The sequence below is a fragment of the Prionailurus bengalensis genome, chromosome X, assembly GCF_016509475.1.
Source record: "Prionailurus bengalensis isolate Pbe53 chromosome X, Fcat_Pben_1.1_paternal_pri, whole genome shotgun sequence".
NCBI classification, from domain to species: domain Eukaryota; kingdom Metazoa; phylum Chordata; class Mammalia; order Carnivora; family Felidae; genus Prionailurus; species Prionailurus bengalensis.
Window position 1 is genome coordinate 98,840,206 of NC_057361.1, and position 25,748 is coordinate 98,865,953.

Here is a 25,748-nt window from a genome sequence, read left to right on the forward strand (position 1 = left end):
GTATTACTGTCACTTTCTCCCTTGTATCTGTCAATATTTCTTTATATATTTAGACACTCCCCTGTTGGGTGCATATATATTTATAATTGTTATATCCTTGGGGCGCCTGGGAAGCTAGGTCGGTTAAGCAGCCGACTTCAGCTCAGGTCATGATCCCGTGGTTCATGGGTTCGAGCCCCGGGTCAGGCTCTGTGCTGGCAGCTTGGAACCTGGAGCCTGCTTCGGATTCTGTGTCTCCTCTTTCTGCCCCTCCCCCACTCACGCTCTGTCTCTCAAAAAATAATAAACATTAAAAAAAAATCTTAATAAAAAAACCCCACGATTGTTATATCCTCTTGTTGGATTGATCCCTTTATCATTATGTAGTGCTATTCTTTGTCTCTTATTACACTCTTCCCTTTAAACCCTATTTTGTTTGATACAAGTATTGCCTACCCCAGCTTTTTTTTTTTTTTTTTTTGGCTTCCATTTACATGGAGTATATTTTTCCATTCATTCACTTTTTGTTTGTGTGTGTCTTTAAGTCTGTTGTGAGTCTCTTGTAGGAAACATAGATGGGTCTTGTTTTCATTTGTTTGGTTGTCTGGGTTTTTTTTTTTTTTTTTAAATATATTCAGTCTCCCTAGTCTTTTGATTGGAGCATGTAGACCATTTGCTTTTTTTTTTTTTTTTTTAATGTTTATTCATTTTGAGAGAAGAGAGAGAGAGGAGGACAGAAGATCCAAACCGGGCTTTGCTGAATAACCTGGGTGGGACTGATTTAATCAGTTGAGGAGCCTTAAGAGCAGGGTTGAAGCTCCCTCAAGAAAAGAAATTCTGCCTGTGGACAGCCCAAGCTCATGAGGTCCACTGTACCCTCCTGAAGGCCTGCCCTGTGGATTCCCAATTTGCCTAGTCAGACCTCACCATCATGGAAGTCAGTTCCTTGCGATAAATCTCTTAATAGATATTGCCTACTGGTCCTGCTTCTCTGGTTGGACACTGATACAAAAAGCAACTATGATGGGGCGCCAGGGTGGCTCAGCCTGTTAAGCGTCTGACTCTTGGCTTTGGTCATGATCTCGCAGTTCGTGGGATTGAGCCCTGCATCGGGCTCTGCGCTGACAGTGCGGAGCCTGCTTGGGATTCCCTTTCTCTCTCTCTCTCTCTCCCTCTCTCTGCTCCTCTGCTGCCCCTGTGCTCTTCTCTGCCTCAAAAGAAATAAATACACTTTAAAAAAAACCAACTATGTTACTTCAAGATGATAGGTTTGTGATCAGATTAAAGTTTATTCGGATGGGAAATACCTAGTGCCCAGATCTTGGTTTCTAATACCATTTCCCAGTAAAAGAAACCAAGGTTCCTTGCTTCTTTGGAAAAATAGTTGATTCTAGGGCTGGGAAGGTACTGGATTATAAAAAAGTATACAAAGTATAAAAGAAATATCCATAAGTACATTTTGATATAAATAAATTATTAAATAAATAAATAGGAAAGAAGAGACACATGTCCTACACAGAATAATTCCAAATAATTTATGGGGACATTCCTCCCTTAAAGCGTGGAAAATACAATTCTCTTCTCCTTAAGAGAGTGCTGCACATTGTGACTTCCTTCCAAAGAGTACAGTTGGGAAGAAGGGAAAGTAACTTTATGGTGAAGCCTGAGCCACACTACTTTAACCAGGTGATCAAGGTCAATATCAAGGGGGATGTACCCTTGACATGAACTGAGAAGAACGGCACTTTATCTCTGTGACCTTCCTCCTCCAAACCTATAACCTCATTCTCATCATGACAAAAACATCAAACAATCCAATAAAGGGGCATCCTACAAAAATTTGACCAGTACTCAATATTGTCAAGGTCATCAAAAAGGAAAATCCAAGACACCATCACAGCCAACAAGAGCCTACGGGGATATAACAACTATATGCAAAGCGGATGGGATCCTGGAACAGAAAACAGATATTAAGTAAAAACTAAGAAAATCCAAATAAATCATGAGCTTTATCTGTATTATCTTCTCAACTTTTTGGTATAATTGTTCTTTACAAAGTCTATTAAGAAACTAGATTAGGGGCACCTGGCTGGCTCAGTCGGTGGAGCACGTGACTCTTGATCTCGGGGTTGTAAGTTCGAGCCCCGTGTTGGATGTAGAGATTACTTAAAAAATAAACTCTTAAAAACGAAGGAAACTAGATCAGGAAAAAAACAGATGAACAAATACTTGTGACTTGTACTGCGTACAAGTTTCACTACTAGGCTACAAAAGCAGAAGTCACTTTAATATGAAGGAAATCTTGGGGCGCCTGGGTGGCTCAGTCAGTTGAGCATCCGACTTCAGCTCAGGTCATGATCTCTCTGTGAGTTCAAGCCCCGCGTTGGGCTCTGTGCTGACAGCCCAGGGCCCACTTTGGATTCTGTGTCTCCCTCTCTCTCTGACCTTTCCCCCGCTCATGCTCTGTTCTTCTGTCAAAAATTAATAAAAACATTTAAAAAAATTAAAATAAAATAAAATAAAATAAAAGCAAATCTTGGGGCGCCTGGGGGGCTCCGTCGGTTGAGCGTCCGACTTCGGCTCAGGTCACGATCTCGCGGTTCGTGGGTTCGAGCCCCGCCTCGGGCTCTGTGCTGACAGCTCAGAGCCTGGAACCTGCTTCGGATTCTGTGTCTCCCTCTCTCTCCGCCCCTCCCCCACTCACGCTCTGTCTCTCTCTGTCTCTCTCAAAAATAAATAAACATTAAAAAAAAAAAAACCCAAAAAGCAAATCTTGACGATTTCAGTGACTGGCAATTTGTTGACCCTTGTTGACAGTGACTATCCTGTCTCCTGGGCAATGCAAACCAAACCTATGACCTGACTTGTGCGTGCATCCATTGTTTTTCCTCCTGTGCTCCTGTTATAAGGATGACACCTCCCATTTAGGCGGCACGACCTAAGAGCCAAGCACCGTGGTAAGCCTATTACACACACTGTGGCCTGTGATTATCAGGCCAAACTTAGCAGGTTCTCATCATTTTCCCACTTTAAAGTTGAGGAAACTGACACTCAGGAAAGTAAGTGACTTGCCCAAGGTCTCACAGCTAGAAGGCGACAGGACCCAGATTCCAGAGCCTGAACTCTTTTCTTTTTTTTTTTTTTTTTACCTAATCTTGCCCTGCAACGTGGGTCTCAAACTCACAACCCCGAGACCAAGAGTCACGTGCTCTACCGACTGAGCCAGCCGGCGCCCCTGAACTCTTTTTTTATTTTTTTTAAATTCCAGTAGAGTTAACATACGGTGCTATATTAGTTTCGGGTGTACAATACAGTGATTCGACGGGTCTATATGTTACTCAGTGTTCATCAGGATAAGTGTACTTTTTTAATATAAATGATTTTCTTTCTTTTTTTAAACTGTTTATTTTTTTGAGAGACGGGGGGGGGGGGGGGGGGGGGGGGGGGGGGGGGGGGGGGGGGGGGGGGGGGGGGGGGGGGGGGGGGGGGGGGGGGGGGGGGGGGGGGGGGGGGGTGGAGTGGGTGGGGAGGAGCAGAGAGGCAGGGAGATCAAGGATCTGAAGCAGGCTGTGCCCTGACGTGAGATCATGACCTGAGCCAAAGTTGGATGCTTAACCTTCTGAGCCACCCAGGCGCCCCTAACTTTTTTTTTTTTTTAAAGATAAGTGTGTTCGGGGCGCCTGGGTGGCGCAGTCGGTTAAGCGTCCGACTTCAGCTCAGGTCACGATCTCGCGGTCCGTGAGTTCGAGCCCCGAGTCTGGCTCTGGGCTGATGGCTCAGAGCCTGGAGCTTGTTTCTGATCCTGTGTCTCCCTCTCTCTCTGCCCCTCCCCCGTTCATGCTCTGTCTCTCTCTGTCCCAAAAATAAATAAACGTTGAAAAAAAAATTTTAAAGATAAGTGTGTTCTTAGTCCCCTTCACCTATTTCACCCATCCCCCCACCCAAGCATCTGAACTCTTAATTCCTAGGCTTTCCTCCTCTGTAAGACAAACCCCTAGTCCTGGGCTAACCCGTCCCTCCCCAGCCCCCAGGAGCTTCGATCCATTGGCTATTCCTATTGACCCCCTCTGTCTTCCTACCTTTCCTTCTCTTCTGCGCTCTTCAACGTCATTTTGCAAACAAGCTGTCACTCCTAGGTCAAAACAAAACCCCTCCCCTAACCCACAGCCTCCTCCAGTTCGCTTTTGACTTGCATATCCACAAGATATCTCTATTGGATATCTTCTCCTGCAAGTCTCACAGCCATCCCAAACCAAATACAGTAAAACCTTGTTTGGTGAGGGTTCCCCAAGATGAGCAAACACTTCTAACAAAATTTAATTTGCCAAACGAGTGGTGTCTTGCAATGCGAGTAGTAAAGCGATGATCGCAACTGAGCCGATGGTTCTTGAAATTTGCTCCGACATACAAGCGCTCTGGATGACAATCACGTTTCCGGACCGAATTATGCTCGCAAACCAAGGTTTTCCCGGATATACCAAACTGAACCCTTGATCCCTCCACTTCTCCTCCAAAAAAACACCTGTTGTCGTGGTCTTTCCCTCTCGGTAAACGACACCACCATCCACCCTGTTGCTCCGACCAGGAACTTGGGCATGACCCTTGCCCTCTTCTCCCTGCTCTACACGCGGTCACAAGTCTCGCTTCTACTAAGTGTCTCTCGTCTGCGCATTTCACGCCATCTCCACTGCCTCTGCCTTCGTGCCGTCACCATCACTGCTCACCCAGACCACAAACCACAGCCTCCTACCAGGCTGCTCCCAGCCTACCCTGCCCTACTTGCAACCAGTCTGACCTCAGCAGTCCACACAGCAACCCCGGTGAGAGTCCTCCAACCCAGAGCGGAGACCCTCCGTCCAAGTTCGAACCCTTCAATGTCTGCCTGGGCCTCAGGGTAGAATCCAAACTCTCTCTCGAGGCCTAGAGGCTCCCGGTGATCTGACCCCAGTTTCCGCCTTCAGCCCTGTTCCCTCATCACCCTCTCCTGCCACCACCCACCGAACACGTCCCCTTTCTGCACTTACTTCCACATAGAGTGACTTTCAGTTCCATCAAGTCTCCCAGCTTTCCCGCGACCGGGCCTCCTTGCAGGCCTCTGCCCAGGATGTGAACGTGCCCCTTCTTCCTTCTGCCTAGGATGTGAACGTGCCCCACTCGGTGCCCCGGCCCTGAGTCCTCCGCAGCCCGCGGGGCTCGGCTGGCTCTTCCTCGGCCCCTCCCCCATCAGGGCAGGACTTCGTGCCTTCCCGGCCGCATTAGAGGCTGCGACTGTCTGCACTCACCTGCCGCACCGTAGGCCGTGAGCCTCTGAAGACTGGAGTCTGTGGATGTGGCTCATCCCCGCAGCCCAGCACCCAGCACCCAGCCCTGCGGGTCTGCCTCATCGCCCGTGGTGCGTGTTTGTGGGAGGAACGAGTGGAAGTTGGAGGCAGGTGACCTTGAATCTAGATCCACAGCCCTACTGATTAAACCAATAATCTTTTTTTTTTTTTTTTTTTTTTGTAGCTCATTGCCCTTCCGTTCCCATGCCCCGTGGAAACATTTTTTGTTTTCTAACGAATACCCTATCAGATGTACATGTCGAGAGTTACAAATGTCACTAGAAGTTCATGACTTTTGAACCAGTTTCCTCATTTTAAGTGGAAGGAAACCGAAGTCCCCAAAGCTGAAGTGATTGTTCGCAGCAGGCCCATGGTAGCGATAAAACTGGGACCAGACCTCAGATTTCTTTCTTCTGGTACTCTATCACCTCTCTTACACCATGCGGTGATGGATTAAAGGTGACCCTGAGTTCTTCGATACTCTTCCTGATGGTGAGCTCTGTATCCCCTTCCCTTGAATCCACGTGGGTTCTGCAACTGCTCAGACCAATAAAGTAGAGCAAAAGAGATATTCTGGGCAGAGCCCAAACTGAAAACGTAGGGTCCCTTCTAAACACTGCTTAAGAATTTCAAGGTGGCGAGGTGGCCCCGTGACTCAGTTCATAGAGCATGTGACTCTTGATCTCAGAGTCATGGGTTCGAGTCCCATGTTGGGTGTAGAGAATGCTGAAAAAATGAAATAAACTTTAAAAAATAGAATATTTCGGGGGCACCTGGGTGGCTCAGTCGGTCAAGCCTCTGACTCCGGCTCAGGTCATGATCTCCCGGTTCGAGAGTTCGAGCCCCGTGTCGGGCTCTGTGCTGACAGCCCGGAGCCGGGAACCTGCTTCGGATTCTCTGTCTCCCTCTCTCTCCGCCCCTCCCCAGCTCGCATTCTGTCTCTCTCTCTCTCTCAAAAACAAAAACAAATCAAAAATTTTAAAAAAAGAATAAAAAAATTTTTTGAAAGAATTTCAAGATGGCAGAGAAGCAGGGCCTTGAACTTAGCAGCGCCCCGTGTGACTGCACAGTCTGTGTGCCCATGAACATGCCAGTTTCAGGGCTCAGGTCGGAAGAAACCGGCAGCGGCTTCCAGTTCCTAGTTCTTGGAACGTTCAGTCAAGCCAGATGCCATGCAAGCAGTCAGCTGCCCTGAGATCACCACGCTGCGAGAAGCCCAGGCTACACGGAGAGGCCCTGGAGGATGAGATGCCACGTGCAGAGGAACAGACCGAGGAGCACCAAGGTGCTCAGCATGTGAGCGTCGGGGTTCACAACAATCACCCCAAGATGTGCCACTTTCGCATGCAGATTCGTTCAAGCTGAAAGCAATCAAGGCCCAAAAGACTCAGGAAGAGGGGCGCCTGGGTGGCTCAGTCGGTTGGGCGTTGGACTTCAGCTTAGGTCATGGTCTCACAGCTCATGGGTTCGAGCCCTGCATCAGGCTCTGTGTTGATAGCTCAGAGCCTGGAGCCTGCTTCGGATTCCGTCTCAGTCTCTCTCTGCCTCTCCCCACTCACGCTCTGTCTCTCCCTCTCTCAAATATAAATAACAATTTTTTAACAAAGTAAATGTGAGTTCAGAATACTTCCCTTGGCCCCTAGGAATACTTCTCTGTCATTGCACTTATAACACTGTATGAAAATTAATTGTCTGTGTGTCTGTTTCCTTGACTAGATCAATGTTTTTCAAACTGTGGATGCAACCTATTAATGGGTTATGAAATATATGTATTTTTTATTAAAATTCTTTTTAATGTTTTATTTATTTTTGACAGAGAGAGAGAGACAGAGCATGAGCAGGGGAGGGGCAGATAGAGAGGGAGACACAGAATCCAAAGCAGGCTCCAGGCTCTGAGCTGTGAGCACAGAGCCCGACGTGGGGCTCGAACTCACAGACCGCGAGATCATGACCTGAGCCGAAGTCCGACGCTCAACCGACTGAGCCACCCAGGTGCCCCGAAATATATATATATTTTTAAATTTTTGTTAATGTTTATTTATTTTTGACAGAGAGAGAGACAGAGCATGAGTGGGGGAGGGGCAGAGAGAGAGGGAGACACAGAATCCGAAACAGGCTCCAGGCTCTGAGCTGTCAGCACAGACGCGGGGCTCGAACTCATAAACTGTGAGATCATGACCTGGCCGTCGGACACGTAACCGACTGAGCCACCCAGCGCCCCTGAAATATATTTTTAATGAGATAGAATAACATAAAAATATGAGTATGTGTTGCACACAACCAGTATTATATCTAGAAACTTGCAGGTGTGTGTGTGTGTGTGTGTGTGTGTGTGTGTGTGTGTGGCTATTGGACTACACTGTGAGAGCCCTCAGTGCAGTGTCCGTGCTTAGCCTATTCACCACTATATCCCCAGCAGCCGGCCCATTGTTTGACACATGTAGATGTTGTATAAATATTTGTTAAATGAATGAATGTTATTCTTGACATTTCCTATTCAGAGATGAACCTCCTCATCTTCTTGGGACCCTTTACTGGTTCCTAACAATCCTGGGCTCCAGACTTCTACTCCCTCCGTAAAGCAGGGAGTCTTATAGCAGTTTATTGATTACCCATTCGTTTTCAAATTTTAGTTTTCAGTTTGCACCTAAATATCTACACCAGTGTGAGCTTTCTGTTAACTGCCTGCTGATACAGAAGCTGTTCATCCCCTCCCCAATCCAGTCAAAAACTAAAGAAGGAAGCAAAGGAAGGAAGCGGAGGAGGGAGGGAAGGAGGGAAGGAAGGAGGGAAGGAAGGAAGGAAGGAAGGAAGGAAGGAAGGAAGGAAGGAAGGAAGCTGAGGGAAGGGAAGGGACGGGAAGGAAAAGAAAGAAGAAAAAACTATGTTACAGGTTTACTCTAGGAACTCTTAAAGATGAATTGCTACCATTTACTAAGTCTGAACAATAGACCAGATATTTTTTTTAATTTAAGCTTATTTATTTATTTTGAGAGAGACAGAGCAAGAAGGGGAGGGGCAGAGAGAGAGGGAGAGAGAGAATCCCAAGCAGGCTCCGCACTGCCAGTGTGGAGCCCGATGTGGGCTTGAACTCACGAACCGTGAGATCAAGACCTGAGCTGAAACCAAGAGTTGGACGCTTAGCCAACTGAGCCACCCAGGCGTCCCCCGACCAGATATTTTTGATATACCATCTCATTTAATTGTCGCAGCAAGTCTGTAGCACAGTATTATTTTTTTTTCAATATATGAAGTTTATTGTCAAATTGGTTTCCATACAACACCCAGTGCTCATCCCAAAAGGTGCCCTCCTCAATACCCATCACCCACCCTCCCCTCCCTCCCACCCCCCATCAACCCTCAGTTTGTTCTCAGTTTTTAAGAGTCTCTTATGCTTTGGCTCTCTCCCACTCTGACCTCTTTTTTTTTTTCCTTCCCCTCCCCCATGGTTTTCTGTTAAGTTTCTCAGGATCCACATAAGAGTGAAACCATATGGTATCTGTCTTTCTCTGTATGGCTTATTTCACTTAGCATCACACTCTCCAGTTCCACCCATGTTGTAGCACAGTATTATTAACCCCCATTTCACACATACCCAGGGAGGTTAAGTAACTCCCCTAAAGTCACCCAGCTAGTTAGTGAATGGTAAACGATGTAAACCCAGACCTGGCCAGCTCCAAAGCTCCATGAGCTTTCCGTATTCTTCTGCTACCCCCACACGATTAACCAAAGCACCTATACAGAGGGTTGTACGAAGACTGGACAGCCTACAAATAGTACATTTTCTCTGTCAACCAACGGGGAGCCAATCTGTGTAGACACAACCTTAAGATAGGTGCTTATGGGGGCGCCTGGGTGGCTCAGTTGGTTAAGCATTCTACTTGGGCTCAGGTCACGATCTTACAGTTGGTTAAGAATCCAACTTCGGTTCAGGTCGTGATCTCACGGTTCGTGAGTTCCAGCCCTGCATCGGGCTCTCTGCTGTCAGTGCAGAACCTGCTTCGGGTTCTCTGTCCCCCTCTCTCTCTCTGCATCTCTCTCTCTCTTCCTCCCTCAAAAATAAATAAATGTAAAGATATTAAAAAAAAAAGATAGGTGTTTATGATGTACACATCATCGGTGGAACTCAATAGCTTTTGGTGATTTGTAAACATGCCAGGAGCTCACTTTCCCATCGGCATACTTCTGTAAGCACCACGTTTTAAAATGCATGCTTTAAAAAAGTTTTTTTTCTAAAGGAATCTCTACACCCAACATGGGGCTCGAATTCACAACCCCGAGATCAGGAGTCGCCTGCTCTACTGACTGAGCCAGCCAGGCACCCCTAAAATGCATGGTTAATTAATTTCACCCTTAGGTTTAGGTGTTTGGTTGGTTATTTCATTCTGTTTTTAAACTCGTTTTATTTTCAAATAGTTTTAGGTTTACGGAAAAGTTGCAAGACTATCACAGAGAGTTCCTGTGTGCTCTGCACACAGTTCCCCTATGGTTACTGGATTTTTAAAATGTTTTCAAACACAACCACAACAATGAATTGATAGCAATCAAACAAGTCGCGGCTATCATGTGCTGTTCGGAACCCATCAAAATACATGTCTTGGAGAACTCAGACGCATGCCAGGCTGTAGGCAGCTCCAAGGGCTTCCTCCAGAACAAGTAGCTCCAGATAAGAACACGGGGCTTGGAACGCCTGGGTGGCTCAGTCTGTTAAGCGGCTGACTTCGGCTCAGGTCATGATCTCACAGTTTGTGGGTTCGAGCCCCGCCTCGGGCTCTGTGCTGACAGCTCAGAGCCTAGAGCCTCCCTCTCTTTCTGCTCCTCCCCCACTCTCTCTCTCTGTCTCTTAAAAATTAATAAACAGTAGAAAAAAAAAAAAAAGAACATGGGACTCGTTCCTCAGTCTCTAAAGAGGAGTAACATTTTTTTCTAGCTTGAATGCCTAACTGGCCTTGTAGCCCAAACCACGAATTTGGTCAAGGTCAAAAGGGTATGTCTTTTTCAAATCCCACAGCTCATAAGTTTGTCTAGTTTATTTCAGGATTCTCTCTTGTTTACTTGACACGTCATCTTTCCCACATCTCCACGTTCGTGGAAGCTTCTGGAAACACCCGCAGAAGAGCAAACTTAAGACTCGACATAAAGAACTGTAGAGAGCACTGGATGAAGAGAAGCGAACAGAAGAGGACAAAGGCCCAGATACGTAAGAGGTTCCTTGAAGCAACAGCAGCCCTAGGGTGCAGGTCTCTCGTTCCCACCTTAGAGCTCCACTGGAGTCCGTGCGCTTCGGAGGCGTCAGCTCAGTCCACACTGTTCTTTCTGGGCACTAGTCCATCCACAGGGCAGTCATGCTTGCACAGGACCCTGCCCTCCAGCGATAGGCGACTGATTCTTGACTGGGCCAGTCAGGCTCACCATCTCACGATCTTGCTGTGGGGATTCAGAGATTCCCACCCATTTCTCTCTGGGACCAAGTGGACGCCAGGTTTGGCTTTGCTCGAAGAGAAGCAGAGGAAACAGGTCTGCCCAGAAGGACAAGAGTACAGTGACGTTCAGAAAGAAGCTGAGAGGGGCACCTGGGTGGCTCAGTGGGTTAAGCGTCTGGCTCTTGGTTTCGGCTCAGGTCACGATCTCACGGTTCGTGGGTTCCAGCCCCGCATCAGGCTCTGTGCTGACAGCTCAGAGCCTGGAGCCTGCTTCAAGTTCTGTGTCTCCCTCTCTCTGCCCCTCCCCGCCTCTCCTCACACTCTGCTTTCTCTCTCTCTCAAAAATAGACATTAAAAAAATTTAAAAAACCATTTTTGTTACGTTTATACATCCCGAGAAACAGAAAATGAAAACTAAATCACTTGTAGTGAGATGCATACACATGTCCAACGAAAGGTATGTACAAAGACGTTCATAGCAGTTCGCTAAAGGCCCCAAACCTGAAACTATCCAAATGCCTATCAAGAGTAAAATGGGGAAATAAACCGTGGTCTATTCACACACGGGAACGCTTGTGAAAATTCATCAAAAGGAAAGCTCATTTAAAACGGAGACGGGGCGCCAGAAGGGGGAGCGCCCATGCCCTACCATCCATGGTCAATCGCAGACCCCAACAGGAAAAGACGCACCTTGCATTCCCCAGTTAGAAGCCTATACTTTACTACCCTAGGAGGAGGAAGGATTTTCTCCTTGCCTCATAACAGCCCGGTGACGGCCACAACTCAGGCAATGAAAAGCCACCATATTTCGAACTCCCAGTTTACTCCCATGGACTTTTTATTTGTGACAGCACCTTCCAACTCTCCCTTTTCCTCTGTAAAAAAGCCTTCACCTCCTTTGCTTTTGTGCCTCGGTTCACGTGTCCTGAGGTTCAGTTCTCTGCTATTCCTGAAAAAGTCCATTTTTGCTGGTTAAATAACTGACAGTTTTATTTTATTTTTAAGTTTATTTATTTTGAGAGAGAGAGCATGCACATAAGCAGGGGAGGGGCATAGAGAGAGGGAGATAGAGAGAATCCCAAGCAGGCTCTGCATTGTCAGCACAGAGCCCAGGGCAGGGCCTGAACCCATGAACCATGAGATCATGACCTGAGCCAAAACCAAGAGTCGGATGCTTAACCGACTGAGCCACCCAGATGCCCCACTGACAGTTTTATTGATTGATTGATTGATTGATTATTTATTTTTGAGAGAGAGACAGAGAGACAGAGAGAGCGTGAGTGAGGGAGGGGCAGAGAGGGAAACGCAGAATGTGAAGCAGGCTCCAGGGTCTGAGCTGTCAGCACAGAGCCTGATGCAGGGCTCAAAATCATGAACCACGAGATCATGACCTGATCCAAAGTCAGACACTTAACCAACTGAGACACCCAGACGCCCCACTGACAGTTTTATTTATTTATTTTTTTAATGTTTATTTATTAAAAAAATTTTTTTTAATGTTTGTTTACTTTGGAGAGAGAGACAGAGCATGAAATGGGGAGGGGCAGAGAGAGACGGAGACACAGAATCCAAAGCAGGCTCCAGGTTCTGAGCCGTCAGCACAGAGCAAGACATGGGGCCCAAACTCACAAACCGTGACATGACCTGAGCTGAAGTCGGACGCTTAACCGACAGAGCCACCCGGGCGCCCCTGACAGTTTTAAGGGCAATACGTTACATAGCAATGAAAATGAATCCTCTACAGCTGCACATAACAACAAAATCTCCTATGATGGTGAGTGAACAAAAGAAATTAGACACAGTAAGTGCAAAGTTAATTATTCCATTCCTATAAAATGCAAAAATAGGCAAGACTAATCTATGCTGTTAGACGTTAGGACAGTGGTTACACTTGGGGGCAGTAGTGACTGGAAGGGGGCCCAAGGAGGGGCTTCTGGGATGCCCATCATCTTGTTTCCTGACAGCTGTCAGTACAGAGCCCGATGCGGGGCTCAAACCCATGAATCGCGGGATCGTGACCTGAGCCAAAGTCGGACGCTTAACCGACTGAGCCCCCCAGGCGCCCCGTATAGTCTTGACTGCAGTAGTCCTGCAGGTTATGCTTGCCTCTGGTGCCCCAAACACCCACCAGTGTTTTTGCCTGGGCGGTGGTTTGATGTTGACTTCTCTGGAACAGAACAGGATCCGGGAAGCGTGAATGCTTAATATTTCACTCTGTTCCGTCGGGTCCTCGTGGCCATTCCTAAGGGCGGCTCCCTGGCATGGTAAGCGCTCAAAATGTCAGTTGCTATTAGCAGGAAGAGTTGTATAACCTTTTAAAATCGGTGCGATGGGGGAACATCTGGTAGAACCGACCTTTTATAGACATTATCGATCCTTACAAACCCCAAGGTAGGTAGGACTTGGCGGGGGAGTCTCCTAAAGTCCTAAAGATCGAGTTTCCACAGTTGGGTCAGGATGGAGCTGGGACTCAACCGACGCCTGATGGCAAGGCCCAGGATTTTCACTCTCTCACTGCCCTGCCTCCTCTCCAAGCCCTCGAGGTGGTTAAGGCACTCGCAATTAGAATCCCGGGATTGGAAGGGAACCAACATCTGTCTAGAGGCTGACACTGAGCGCGAACATTGACAGCTGTGCCTGACCTCTCCCTGGACGACCTGTCCCTCCCATCTGTCTTTAGCTTTATCCAGCACATACTCAGGTCTGCTGGGGAGGGATCCACACCCCTCGACTCCCGCTCACTCCCCATTCCTTGTTTTCCTGGTCAGGCACCAAGTGCTGTAGGTACATGATCCTCACAGCCCCCTGAGGGAGCTCCCACTGGCCCCACTTCACAGATGAAGACACGGAGGCTTACAGCTGGCAAAAGAAGAGCGGGATTTGAACCCCAACTCAGCAGATCCCCCCCACCCCGTGCCTGCTTCGTCAAGGGGCGGGCAGTGTCAGCGCAGGGTTGACCCCATGTCTTTCAACAGCTGACCTCTAATGCCACACTTCTGGTAGTTTGTAAATGTAGATCTTGAAGGTCTCAGAGCTCCCATAATTCCCCCTTCAGGAAGCACTGATCTAGTCCTTCACAGATGGGCAAACAAATACTGGCAACCGAACGAGCTAGAGCTAGTGAGGGGCCAATGGAACCAGGACCTGTGCTCAACTCCCAGGCTCAAAAGTAACTCCTCAGGGAAAGAAAAAAGTTAACCCCTTATGTACAACCAATCATCCCTGGTGCCCATGTCATTATACTTTTCATTTCTGACACCTGTTTAAGGTCCATTAGTGGCACCTTAGCAGTGTCCCAACCTACTCTGAACAGTGAGGCTGAGGTTTTTTTTTTTTTAATATTCGAGTGTGTATGTGAGCAGGGGAGGAACAGAGAGGGAGAGAGAATCCCAAGCAGGCTCTGCGCTGTCAGCATGGGAGCCCAACAAAGGGCTCCATCCAGAGTCGGACACTTAACAGACAGAGCCACCCGGCCGGCCCGAGGCTGAGGTGTTTTTAATACTCCCAAGTTGAAAATTCACGGCACAGGACTGCCAATTATATCGAGCCCCACTGCTTTGGATCCGTGTAACATTTTTTAGGTTACCACTGCTACCAGGGTGCCTGGGTGGCTCATTTCGTTAAGTGTCTGACTCTCGATTTCGGCTCAGGTCACGATCTCGTGGTTTCCTGGGTTTGAGCCCTGCATTGGGCTGTGCACGTGGTGCCTTGCAGGGCCTGCTTTGGATTGTCTCCCGCTCTCTCTTCCTGCCCCTCTCCTGCTCACACGCTCTCTCAAAATAAATTTAAAAACAAAACAACCCCCCTGTTGTCGCCACAGCAGCAGCTCCCAGGTTCCGAGGTTGGTTAATTGGTATTCTGTAGCCCACTCTTCTGATTTCCAATAAACAGTGGTCCTTCAGGATTATGACCATCTGAACCTCTTAGTGTGGTTCTGGGTTAGGGACCCCTGTGCCAGGCCATCCCTGCCACTTGCTCTCTGCTACATCCAGCACAGGGTCCCTACAAACTCCATATGGGGTCACCACCAAACTTGACCCCCCTTTCCCTCGCTGTAGTTTCACCTACATCCCACAGGTAATTAGGGACCCTTTGTTCCTTCCCACGTTTTCCAGACATTTGCTCTGGCTTCCATATTGGCCCATTACTAGCCTAACCTACACCCACACCTGTCTATCAACTGACCCCAAGTACCTAGAACAGTGCCTGGCAGGGGCACCTGGGTGGCTCAGTTGGTTGGGCGTCCAACTTCGGCTCAGGTCATGATCTCGTGGTCCGTGTTCGAGCTCCGCGTCGGGCTCTGTGCCGACAGCTCAGAGCCTGGAGCCTGCTTCGGATTCTGTGTCTCCCTCTCTCTGCCCCTCCCTCGTTCATGCTGTCTCAAAAATAAATAAAACATTAAAAAAAAAAAGTGCCTGGCACATAAAGGTCCAGTAAATCTGAATTTCAGTGTGTCAAAACAGTCTTTTGATTTCGTTCAACAATTTAAAAATACAGAAATTTAGTTCACAGGCCAAACAAAACCAGGCAGACCAGTCTGATAACCCCTGGTTCAGATGATTCCTACTTGTATTGAAGACTGGCATTAGAGAATAGTATATAAAGATGCTATTTAAGAATGTGCTTGGGCACCTGAGTGGCTCAGTCAGTTTAAGTTCCATTCTTGATCTGAGAGTCCCGAGTTTGGGCCCTGTGTTGGGCTCCGTGCCAGGCATGAAACCTACTTAAAAAAAAAGAATGTGCTACCTCAAATATTCACTTCCCATAAGGCGTTAAGAGCCATTAGCCACATGGAGTTTTTTAATTACAATTAAATAAAAATTTAAAAACCAGTTCCTGGGGCGCCTGGGTAGCTCAGTTGGTGAAGCGTCCGACTTCAGCCCGTGTCACCGTCTTGCGATCTGTGGGTTCGAGCCCTGCATCGGGCTCTGTGCTGACAGCTCGGAGCCTGGAGCCTGCTTCACATTCCGTGTCACCCACCCCCTCTCAAAAATAATTTACACATTGAAAAAAAAATCAGCTCTTCACTCAAACTAGCCACACGTCCTTCCAATGTCAAAGGACATTTCTATCACTACAGAAAGTTCTACCGGACAGCGCTATGGGAGATCTGACAGGAGGAGGAAGTCAGTCCTTCACAAATCAGAACACAACAGCAGTTCAACCAAAAGGTCTCACAGATTTATTACTGAACCAACCTACAGGAGAAGAAGCATCATAACAGAGAAAAGTCAATTTCCTGATAAAACACATCTACTGGTCAGGCAGCAGGGAGGTGATGGAATAGAAATTATGACTTTCAGGCGGCATAAACGTGTGCCATCTCATGTTCGATCCCTTACAGACCCAGCTTCGTTCTTCTCCAATGCCGCCTCTTGGAGTTGTATCTGCACAGAAGGAAACTGCGGGTTACAAAGGCAGTCTGACTTCAACAGGCTCCCAGTTTTCCTTCCCGTAACACGTTTGGAGCTCTTTGGAGAGTAAAAAGTGACTTGCTAGATGTGTTTAAGAACTAGTCACATCAAATTTTTGCCTCTCCAAAGGATTCCAGGCCAAGAAAACACACTGGTTCTTGAGACTGGACTAGTGGGGAAGTTCTTTCCCCTCCCAAGAGTACGCACACCTACTGGTGATTCAACATCCCCGGGGAGACCCAGACATCTTTATTTTCGAACCTCCCGTCTTTCAAAACATCAAAACACCATCTGCAGAATCTTTCCAATAGATTAACACCCCCAATCATTTCAGTATCGAAGCAAGTGACTTGCAGAGTGAAAGCTCCTCAGAATTGTCCATGTCAATCTGTCCTGATTTTACCCTCAGAGAGGCAAAATCAAAAATGATCAACACTGTTTTTCTTTCAGCAGGATAATGTCAGTACTTCCACAAAACGAAGCACTGTAATTGCAACCTGCTTTAACACACTTTGAAAGTTGCAAGGCAGCTGAGGGACGAGAAAAATCCTTCAATTGTGCCAGTTCTCTGGGCCAAGGGTATACTCTGAAATATACATTTCTTTCACTCCTCACAATAACCCATAACAGCAGGCCCCACCACCAGGTGGGGATAGGACAGAGAAACCGATGTTCATGTCAATCCATTAAAAAAGGGCTTGGGGCGCCTGGGTGGCGCAGTCGGTTAGGCGTCCGACTTCAGCCAGGTCACGATCTCGCGGTCCGTGAGTTCGAGCCCCGCGTCAGGCTCTGGGCTGATGGCTCAGAGCCTGGAGCCTGTTTCCGATTCTGTGTGTCCCTCTTTCTCTGCCCCTCCCTCGTTCATGCTCTGTCTCTCTCTGTCCCCAAAATAAATAAACGTTGAAAAAAAAAATTAAAAAAAAAAAGGGCTTTACTATGGATGTCCAATGTTCTCAACGGAACTGCAGCAAGCTTGCAGAAGGGCTGACCTGCCCAAGTAACCACTTCGCCAAGAGGCTCAATGCTCTTTTCTCAGTGTTGTATGAGGGCAGCGCCTGGGTGGCTCAGTTGGTTAAGTGACTCTTGATTTTGGCTCAGGTCATGATCTCCCGGTTCCCGAGTTCAAGCCCCGCATCAGGCTCCACACTGACAGTGTCGAACCTGCTTGGGATTCCCTCTCTCCCTCTCTCTCTGCACTGAGGACATGGAGCCTGCTTTGCCTGTTAGCCTAGATGACCCCAGAGGCCTTCTGTCGCAATTCTAGCAATTCCATCTTTTTTCCAAAACCATCAATTCAACTACTTCTGCAGTAGAGGCCAATCTTCCAATCTTTTAGAAAAGATAAACACCTCCAAGATGGACTAGGCGAGCAACAAGACAGCCTTCCACTTTACGTTCTGGCTCAGACTAAAGACAACAGGAAATTAACAAATATTGGAGTGTCTGCCCTTAATCCCAGAGGTGGGCTGGGTTTCTGTCCAGAAACACAGAGGAAGCACATTAAAACAAAACAACAACCCCACAAAAGACGCAGGTGATTATAGGGCGGTGTGTGTGTGTGGGGGGGGGGGGGGGGGGGTGTCCTTACCTGATTTTATTACCAGTTTTCATCCGAATCCACTGGGGAATGGGACGATTCTGCTTTTGTTTCTTGGCCAGGAATCGCTTGATCCTGAAAGTCTTGTGAGAAGACTGGGAAGAAAAGGTAACCAATTAAAATTTTTTCAAAATATTTTATTTATTTTTGAGAGAGGCAGAGCATGAGCATGGCAGGGGGAGAGAGAAAGAGACACAGAATCTGAAGCAGGGTCCAGGTTCCGAGCTGTCAGCACAGAGCCTGATGCGGGGCTCACACTCATGAACGGCGAGATCATGACCTGAGCCAAAGTCAAGCCAGACACTTAACCGACTGAGCCACCCAGGCGCCCCAAAAAGGTAATCAATTTAGACAGCAACACCAGAGCTTGCTCAAAAGATTCAAAATCAGGAACTCCCTCAATCCACAAACATTTGAATGCTTTATCTATACCAAAAACAACCTTCTCAATGCTACACCCATCCATCACGCCCTTTGTGCTGCTTCTTACAATTTCTAGAGGCAGATATAGAATTCCCACTATTCAAATAAAAATCACCAAGAGTCAGAAAAGTAAGTAACCTACCCCAAATCAGAGTATTAATGTGCAGAGCTGGGATTCAAGCTCAGGTCATCTATGCTCCAAGGCTAGGGTGCCTTCCACTCTTCCCTGCTGTCACCCAGGACCCAGAGGACCACTGGGGATGGCTGAGGAACTTGGTTTTCACAAAAGAACACAAGCTTTTTTTAAAATTTTTTTTTATTGTTTATTATTATTTTTTAGAGAGAGACAGAGAACAAGCAGGGAAGGGGCAGAGAGAGAGACACACAGAATCGGAAGCAGGCTCCAGGCTCCCAGCTCTCAGCACAGAGCCCGACATAGGGCTCGAACTCACAGACCGCGAGATCATGACCTGAGCTGTAGCTGGCCGCCCAACCCACTGGGTTATCCAGGGGCCCCAAGGACACAAGCTTTTGGTCAGCCAGAACAATCTGTCACTTGCAAGCCAACTAGTCTCAGTGCACTATGTACAACAGGTACCTAATTTCAAGGGTCATCCCAAGAGAATTAAGATATACACAAAGTCCTTGACCGTCAATAAATCTGTTCTAACCCACTGACCATTTTGGTATTAATTCTAACTGTACTTAACACATAATTTTCAAGGATGACTTTCCCAATTTCTCATTGCGTTTTTGGCTTTAAGTACTTGGGTCATCTAAGTCCAACCCCAACCACCCCCCCTCCCGCCCCCCGAATGCAGAACAATCTGGAAATGGCAGGAGTGGTAGTCTCGAGTCTGGCCAACGTGGTCCAGCACACCCTTGCATAATAACAGGGGCCATTACAAAGAAGGCAAGGACTACACTCCTCTCTCCCAGCTCACGGTAGCAGTTGTAAATTTTCTGTCAACTAAAACAACCAGTTACCGATCCTCTCTCTCCACACCTAGAAGCAGAAGGCAATTTTATGTTCTAAGAAACCTATCACAGGTTAAAATCCACGACCGTAATAGGTTGAACGCCCTAATGGCATATAGATTCACACTAGAGCACCCCTTCTTCCAGGTGCTTCCACGGGGGAGATACTTAAATCCTCGAACAAAGAATTAAAAGTCCTGTAAGCGCCTAGTTTGCTATGCAGCCGGCAGCCAACTTAAAAAGTTTCCGTAAGCCAGCTGACCACATTCCCTTCTCGATGCCTGGCACGTCCCATGTGCCCCAAGGTCGGGCCACGGTTTCTGGAGTGGATCCCCCCACTTCTCTCCCTGTTCCAGAATCACAGTTCGCTCCAGAAGGGCGAAGGGCAGGGGGAACCCCTGCTAGCCTGGGCAGCGGCCTGGAGCACAAAGCGCCACCTCCCCCCGCCTTAGGTTCCCCATCACTTGCTAGTGTCCCGCCAGGCCTGTAGCTGGAGCCGTGGCCAAACTCGGCCTTCTCTAGAAAAAGCCTTTAAAAGGCCCCAGCACCTCGATACAGCGTGAGGTGCCTGCGAAATCGCGGAAGCCTCAAGTCTCGCGAAAGCACCCCGGGGCCGATGGTTACGGATAAACTTACCATGGCAAGAAACAACGAGCGGCGCACGCAAAGATGGCGAAGAAGGAAAAGAAGGAAGCGAGCGGAAGGACGTATTTAGAAGACGTTGCCGGAGGCGGAGCTTGGAAGCTGCTGCCATTGGCCGATGGCCGTCTCTGGCCGCCCTTTCTGCCTCAGCCCCGCACGCGTGCGCGTGCGCGCTCTCGTGGGAACTCGGCAAATCGCGCTTGTCCGTGCGAAATGGAATCCGTTTTACGCCACTTCCGTAAGTGGGGCCCTCGGGAGCAGGGCACCGTGCTTCGTGGGTGAGGCGCACAGGCCGTGGTAAAAGCCGAAGTAGTAACCCTTCCGAGGGCAGAGAGAGCAGAGTGGGCGGGGCTGACTCCAAGGGCGGGTGGGGGATACGTCACGTCCGAGTGCAAGGGACTTCGGTCCTGGGTTTAGGAAGCAGAGCGCCGAGGGTTAACCTCCGCCGGGGTGGCCTGGCGGTGCGCATCTCGGTCTTATCTCGACCTCTAGCATGGTTGCGAGCTGGCTGGGCCGTGCTGGACGGGAAGGGACGGTGGTGTTGGAGAAAGCAAGGGAGGGTGCCGAGGGCTGCACTGGGTGGTTCCGGGAGGTCTAGGCAAGAGGTCTAAGCTGAGAAATTTCGAGATAACCTTTTCCTTGACTACTAGGAATCCCAGACGGACTTTTAGCCCGCTTTGCAAAATGCATAGGAATTAATGACATGCGTTTTGGATGTTGATGATCCCCGATTCCATGTTTTTCTTCTCCACATTGAAAAACAGAAACTTTTGGGGGCGCCTGGGTGGCTCAGTCGGTTGAGCGTCCGACTTCAGCTCAGGTCATGATCTCACAGTCCGTGAGTTCGAGCCCCGCGTCAGGCTCCGTGCTGACAGCTCAGAGCCTGGAGCCTGCTTCGGATTCTGTGTCTCCCTCTCTCTCTGCCCCTCCCCTGCTCACGCTCTGTGTCTCTCTGTCTCAAAAATAAATTAAAAAAAAAAATAAAAACAAACTTTTGGGACGCCTGGGTGGCTCAGTCGGATGACTGTCACACTCTTAATTTAGCCTCAGGTCCTGATCCCGAGGTCGTGGGATTGAGCCCCACTTGGGCTGTGCGCTGAGCATGGAACCTGCTTAAGATTCCCTCTGCCCCCTCCCGGCTGCTTGTGCGCTCTCTGTGTCTCTCTAAAATGAAATAAAATAAAAACAAAATCCTCTGTGTATCTTTGCAGTCACTTCAGGCCATTTTGCACCAGTAGATTAAGGTAAGGGTTTTTAACCTGGGGTCCACAAATGGTCCATTTATAGAGTTCACAGGATACATGAACTTGGATGGGAAAAAAAAATCACAACTTGTTTTTATCAAACTGTCTGAAATTTAGCACTTTCTTTATTTACAAAGGTAGGCAACATACTATAGTCGCGTCAACAGTACCTATGACTTTGTCACCAGTAGAGATCAAAGATGGTTTCATATCACACTGCATTTGATGCAGATGTCTTGAAATACCATTTACACATTCATCACTTGTTTGGAATTATAGTACAGTTGGCCTTCAACAACGTGGACTTGAACTGCCTGGGTCCACTTATATGTGGATTTTTTTTGATGGATACAGTACTATAAATATTTTCTTTGGTGATTTTCTTAATAAACTTTTCTCTAGCATACTTTATCATAAGGATATAGTATATAATATAACATATGGAATATGTGTAAATCAACAGTTTGTGTTATCAGTAAGGCTTCTGGTCAGCAGTAGGCTATTAAGTTTTGGGGGAGTCAAAAGTTACATGTAGATTTTACACTGCATATGGTCAGCACCCCTAACTACTGCGTTGTTCAAGGGTAAACTATAGTTATTAGGCCCATAAGTAGAACTGTGTTAAGAAGCCTATATGTCCGGGGCACTTGGGTGGCTCAGTCGGTTAAGCACTGACTCTTGACCTTGGCTCAGGGTGGGATTGAGCCCCGCATCAGGCTCTGCACTGACATTGCAGAGCCTGCCTGGGATTCCTGGGATTCTCTCTCTCTCTCTCTCTCTCTCTCTCTCTCTCTTTCTTTCTTCCCCTTCCCTGCTCATTCTCTCTCTCTCTCTCCTTCTTTCAAAATAAATAGATAAACTTTAGGGGCACCTGGGTGGCCCAGTCGGTTAAGCATCCAACTTCAGCTCAGGTCATGATCTCACAGTTTATGAGTTCAAGTCCTGTGTCGGGCTAAGGGCTGACAGCATAGAGCCTGGAGCCCGCTTTGAGTTCTGTGTCTCCCTCTCTCTGCCCCTCCCCACTGCACGCGCATGCATGCGTGTGTGTGTGTGTGTGTGTGTGTGCATGCGCACGCTCTCTCTCAAAAATAAACATTAAAAAATTTTTAATAAAATTATTAAAAAATGGGGAGCCTAGGTGACTCAAGTCACTTAAGCATCCAACTCTTGATTTTGGCTCAGGTCATGATCTCGGGGTTCGTGGGATCTAGTCCTGAGTTGGGCTCTGTGCAGACAATGGGGAGCCTGCTTGGGGTTCCCTTACTCTCTCTCTGCCCTTACGCCGATGGTTCTCTCTCTCTCTCTCTCTCTCTCTCTCTCTCTCAATAAATAAATAAATAAATAAATAAATAAATAAACAAACAAACAAAAAGAAGCTCATATGTTATTACAGCACACATTTCTTTTAGAAAATATTTTGATAACTATTACAGTGTAGTTGCTTTTCTTTGTAATCCTATGTACTCTGTCTTACGCATTTAAAAACATTCTGAAAATAAACTTCATCTGACTGCCAAAGGACTCCACAGCACAGAAATAGTTAGGAATCCCTATATTGGAGTACAGTGACAGATGGTAGAACAAACTAGTGGGAGAGAATTTGGAAATAGTCTGGGCAAGAAACTGGCCTGGGGGGCCTGGCTGGCTCAGTCCATAGAGCATGTGACTCTTGATCTTGGGGTTGTGAGTTCGAGCCCCAACATTGGGTGTAGAGATTACTTAAAAATGAAATCTTCAAAAAAGAAATGGCCCAAAGTAAAGTAGTCCCCGGGGATGTTGAATAAGAAGAAATAAAATCAAGAGATGATTGTGACATTAACAGGACTTGGTCCAGGTTTCTGTCTTGAGCAACTGGATGCTGGTGGCTTAGGTCTAGAGAGGAAATACACAAACAATAGGAAGTTTGAGCCAAATTTAATAACCATTTTTTAAAATGTTTATTTATTTTGGGACACCTGGGTGGCTCAGTTGGTTGGGCGACCGATTTCAGCTTAGGTCCTGATCTTGAGGTCTGTGGGTTCAAGTCCTGCATCAGGCTCTGTGCTGGCAGCTCGGAGCCTGGAGCCTGCTTCATATTCTCTCTCTCTCTCTCTCTCTCTCTCTCTCTCTGTCTCTCTCTGCCCCTCTCCCATTCATGTTCTGTCTCAAAATAAATAAACATTTTATTTTGAGAGAGTGCACACACACACACACACACACACACACACACATATGAGAGGAGGGGAGGGGCAGAGAGAAGGATAGAGAGAATCCCAAGCAGGCTCCAAGTTCAGCGGGGAGCCCAATGCAGGGCAGGGATAGATCTCACGGACTGTGAGATCATGCCCTGAGCCGAAATCAAGAGTCAGCCACTTAATCGACTGAGCCACCCAGGTGCCCCTAATAACCATTTTTTTTTAACAGCAAAACTTTGGTTACTTTAATCCCATCCATCTTTTAAATTCAGACCATCATCCAGATAATTTTATGTTTAACTGAAGTGAGACCTCAGGCTTCTTAACCTGGATTTTTATTATTTATTTGAGAGCCAGTATTTTGTTTCTGGTGGCCCAGAGGAGCAGCAAATAAGCCTTTAGTTGCTGAATCACCATCATTATCATCATTATAGCTACCATTTACCCTAGGTTTAGGGTGCGATCGACACGGTGCTGAGAGCTTACACAAATCTTTTTTTTTTTTTTTTTTGCCTCTTTAAACTGCTTTATTAACTTCACAACGTATGATGAGCATCTTGCTGTACAATAGGGTAAAACTCCCCTGCTGACACAGTCTTACAGATTGGGTCAAAATATAACATTCAGTTAGAAGCTGGTAACAGGAGACCCACAAGAGACACGGAGCACCAAAAGGTTTATAACAAAGGTACATTGAGAACATGTAAGTTGAGGAAGCAGGTATGTCTTCCTGTTAACTTCAGGGAAAACAGGATTCAAGATACCAGGCAAAACTCATCCTGATGGTCATGGCCGCAGGGTCAAGTGCTAACCGCCCTCAGACCATGACCAGATTGCTTTTCCCTCAGCTGTCTCACCTCCTCCCCAATCCTTTCCATATTCTCTCTTTTTTTTAAGTTTATTTATTGATTTTGACAGAGACAGTGGGGCACCTGGGTGGCTCAATTGGTTAAGCACCGGGCTCTTGATTTCAGCTTAGGTTATGATCTCACAGTTTGTGAGTTCAAGGCCCACATTGGGCTCTGCGCCGACAGTGTGGAGCCTGCTTGGGATTCTGTCTCTCCCTCTCTCTCTCTCTCTCTGCCCCTTCTCCACTCGCTCACTCTCTTTCTCTCAAAATAAATAAACTGGGGTGCCAGAGAGAGGGAGACAGAGAATCCCAAGCAGGCTCTGCACTGTCAGCACAGAGCCCAAGGCAGCACTCGAACCCAGAAAACCAGGAGATCATGACCTCAGCCGAAACCAAGAGTCCCACACTTAACCGACCGAGCCACCCAGGTGCCCCGCCATATTCTCTTCTGTCGCCCTTGCCTGTGGCTCTGCGAGCCTCCATCGCGCCCCACCTAGACTGCAGCATGGGCTGCCGAACATGGAACTACCTGCAGTTTCCTCTAGGCATACGATATATACCAGCTTCCAAAGGGAGAGTCAAGGGCTCTCCTTTATTGGCAACTTGCTCCATTGCATCCTTTTATTTTCTTGGTTGGCATTTTCCATGTTGAGACTTTTTTTTTTTTTTTTTTTTTTTTACTGCTTGCTCCTCTTTGGATGCCACAGCTCCTGGGCGTATCCTTGCGGTCTCCTGCCCATCCCGATTCTCCCGGGGAGTGTGCCATCGCCACTCAGACCTGCCCACCTGCTCCCCCTCCGCCTCCTACTCTTTGGGGCCGCCCCTGGCCTGCACACCCACAGGGCCACGGGGGGGGGGGCAGGTACCGAGAGGGGTCAACCATCTTTTTAATTCTTTTTTTTTTTTTCAACATTTATTTATTTTTGGGACAGAGAGAGACAGAGCATGAACGGGGGAGGGGCAGAGAGAGGGAGACACAGAATCGGAAACAGGCTCCAGGCTCTGAGCCATCAGCCCAGAGCCTGACACGGGGCTCGAACTCCCGGACCGCGAGATCGTGACCTGGCTGAAGTCGGACGTTTAACCGACTGCGCCACCCAGGTGCCCCAATCTTTTTAATTCTTAACAGCTTTAGAGTGCAATCTTTGTTCTACCTGGTTTTGATTCTTCCTCGCATGCTACCCCTTCTGAGTTTCTTTTGCTGATTCTTCCTTACCTCAATTCCTTTTTAACATTGGAGAGCCCCGAGGTTCGGTTTTGGACCTCCTCTTTTTTTTTTTAAATTTTTTTTTAAGTTTATTTATTTACTTTGAGAGAGACAGCAAGAGGAGGGGAAGGGTAGAGAAGAGAGGGAGCCAGAATCCCAAGCAGCCTCCGCGTTATCAGCACAGAGCCCCCTGTGGGGCTCGAACTCACAAACCCGTGAGATCGTGACCTGAGCTGAAACCAAGAGTCGGATACCTTAACCGACTGAGCCACCCAGGCGCTCTTGGACCTCTTCTCTTTTCTATATACACTCCCTCCTTTGGCGATTTCATCCAATATCATAGCTCTAAATACTCTCTTGGGTGATGACACCCAAACATGTATCTCCAGCCTGGACCTCTCCTGAGCTCCGATCACCTTCTCGGCATCCACTTGGATGTCTCATAGATGCCTTAAACTTAGTACGTCTCCAACAGAACTCCTGACCTTTTCACCCC

General features: G+C 47.7%; 1 protein-coding gene and 1 non-coding gene across 2 annotated transcripts; both read right to left on the minus strand.

Moving 5' to 3' along the window:
* Window positions 1-15,882: 15,882 nt before the first annotated feature.
* Window positions 15,883-19,900, minus strand: RPL39 (ribosomal protein L39). The gene is made up of 3 exons (XM_043570050.1): window positions 19,772-19,900; window positions 17,726-17,829; window positions 15,883-16,110 (listed from the first exon to the last, which is right to left on the minus strand). Exons 1-3 carry the CDS (start codon window positions 19,772-19,774, stop codon window positions 16,062-16,064), a joined length of 156 nt encoding a protein of 51 aa, XP_043425985.1. The 5' UTR covers window positions 19,775-19,900; the 3' UTR covers window positions 15,883-16,061.
* Window positions 16,510-16,641, minus strand: LOC122478129. Its single transcript, XR_006295879.1, has one exon. It is a non-coding gene; the product is annotated as a small nucleolar RNA SNORA69 (small nucleolar RNA).
* Window positions 19,901-25,748: the final 5,848 nt, after the last annotated feature.

Excerpts from the sequence above, each read along its gene's own strand:
- RPL39 (XM_043570050.1), bottom strand. Across the intron at positions 16,111-17,725 it reads AAAACTGGTAATAAAATCAG|ATACAACTCCAAGAGGCGGC; the intron begins GTAAGGACACCC and ends CCTTCTGTGCAG.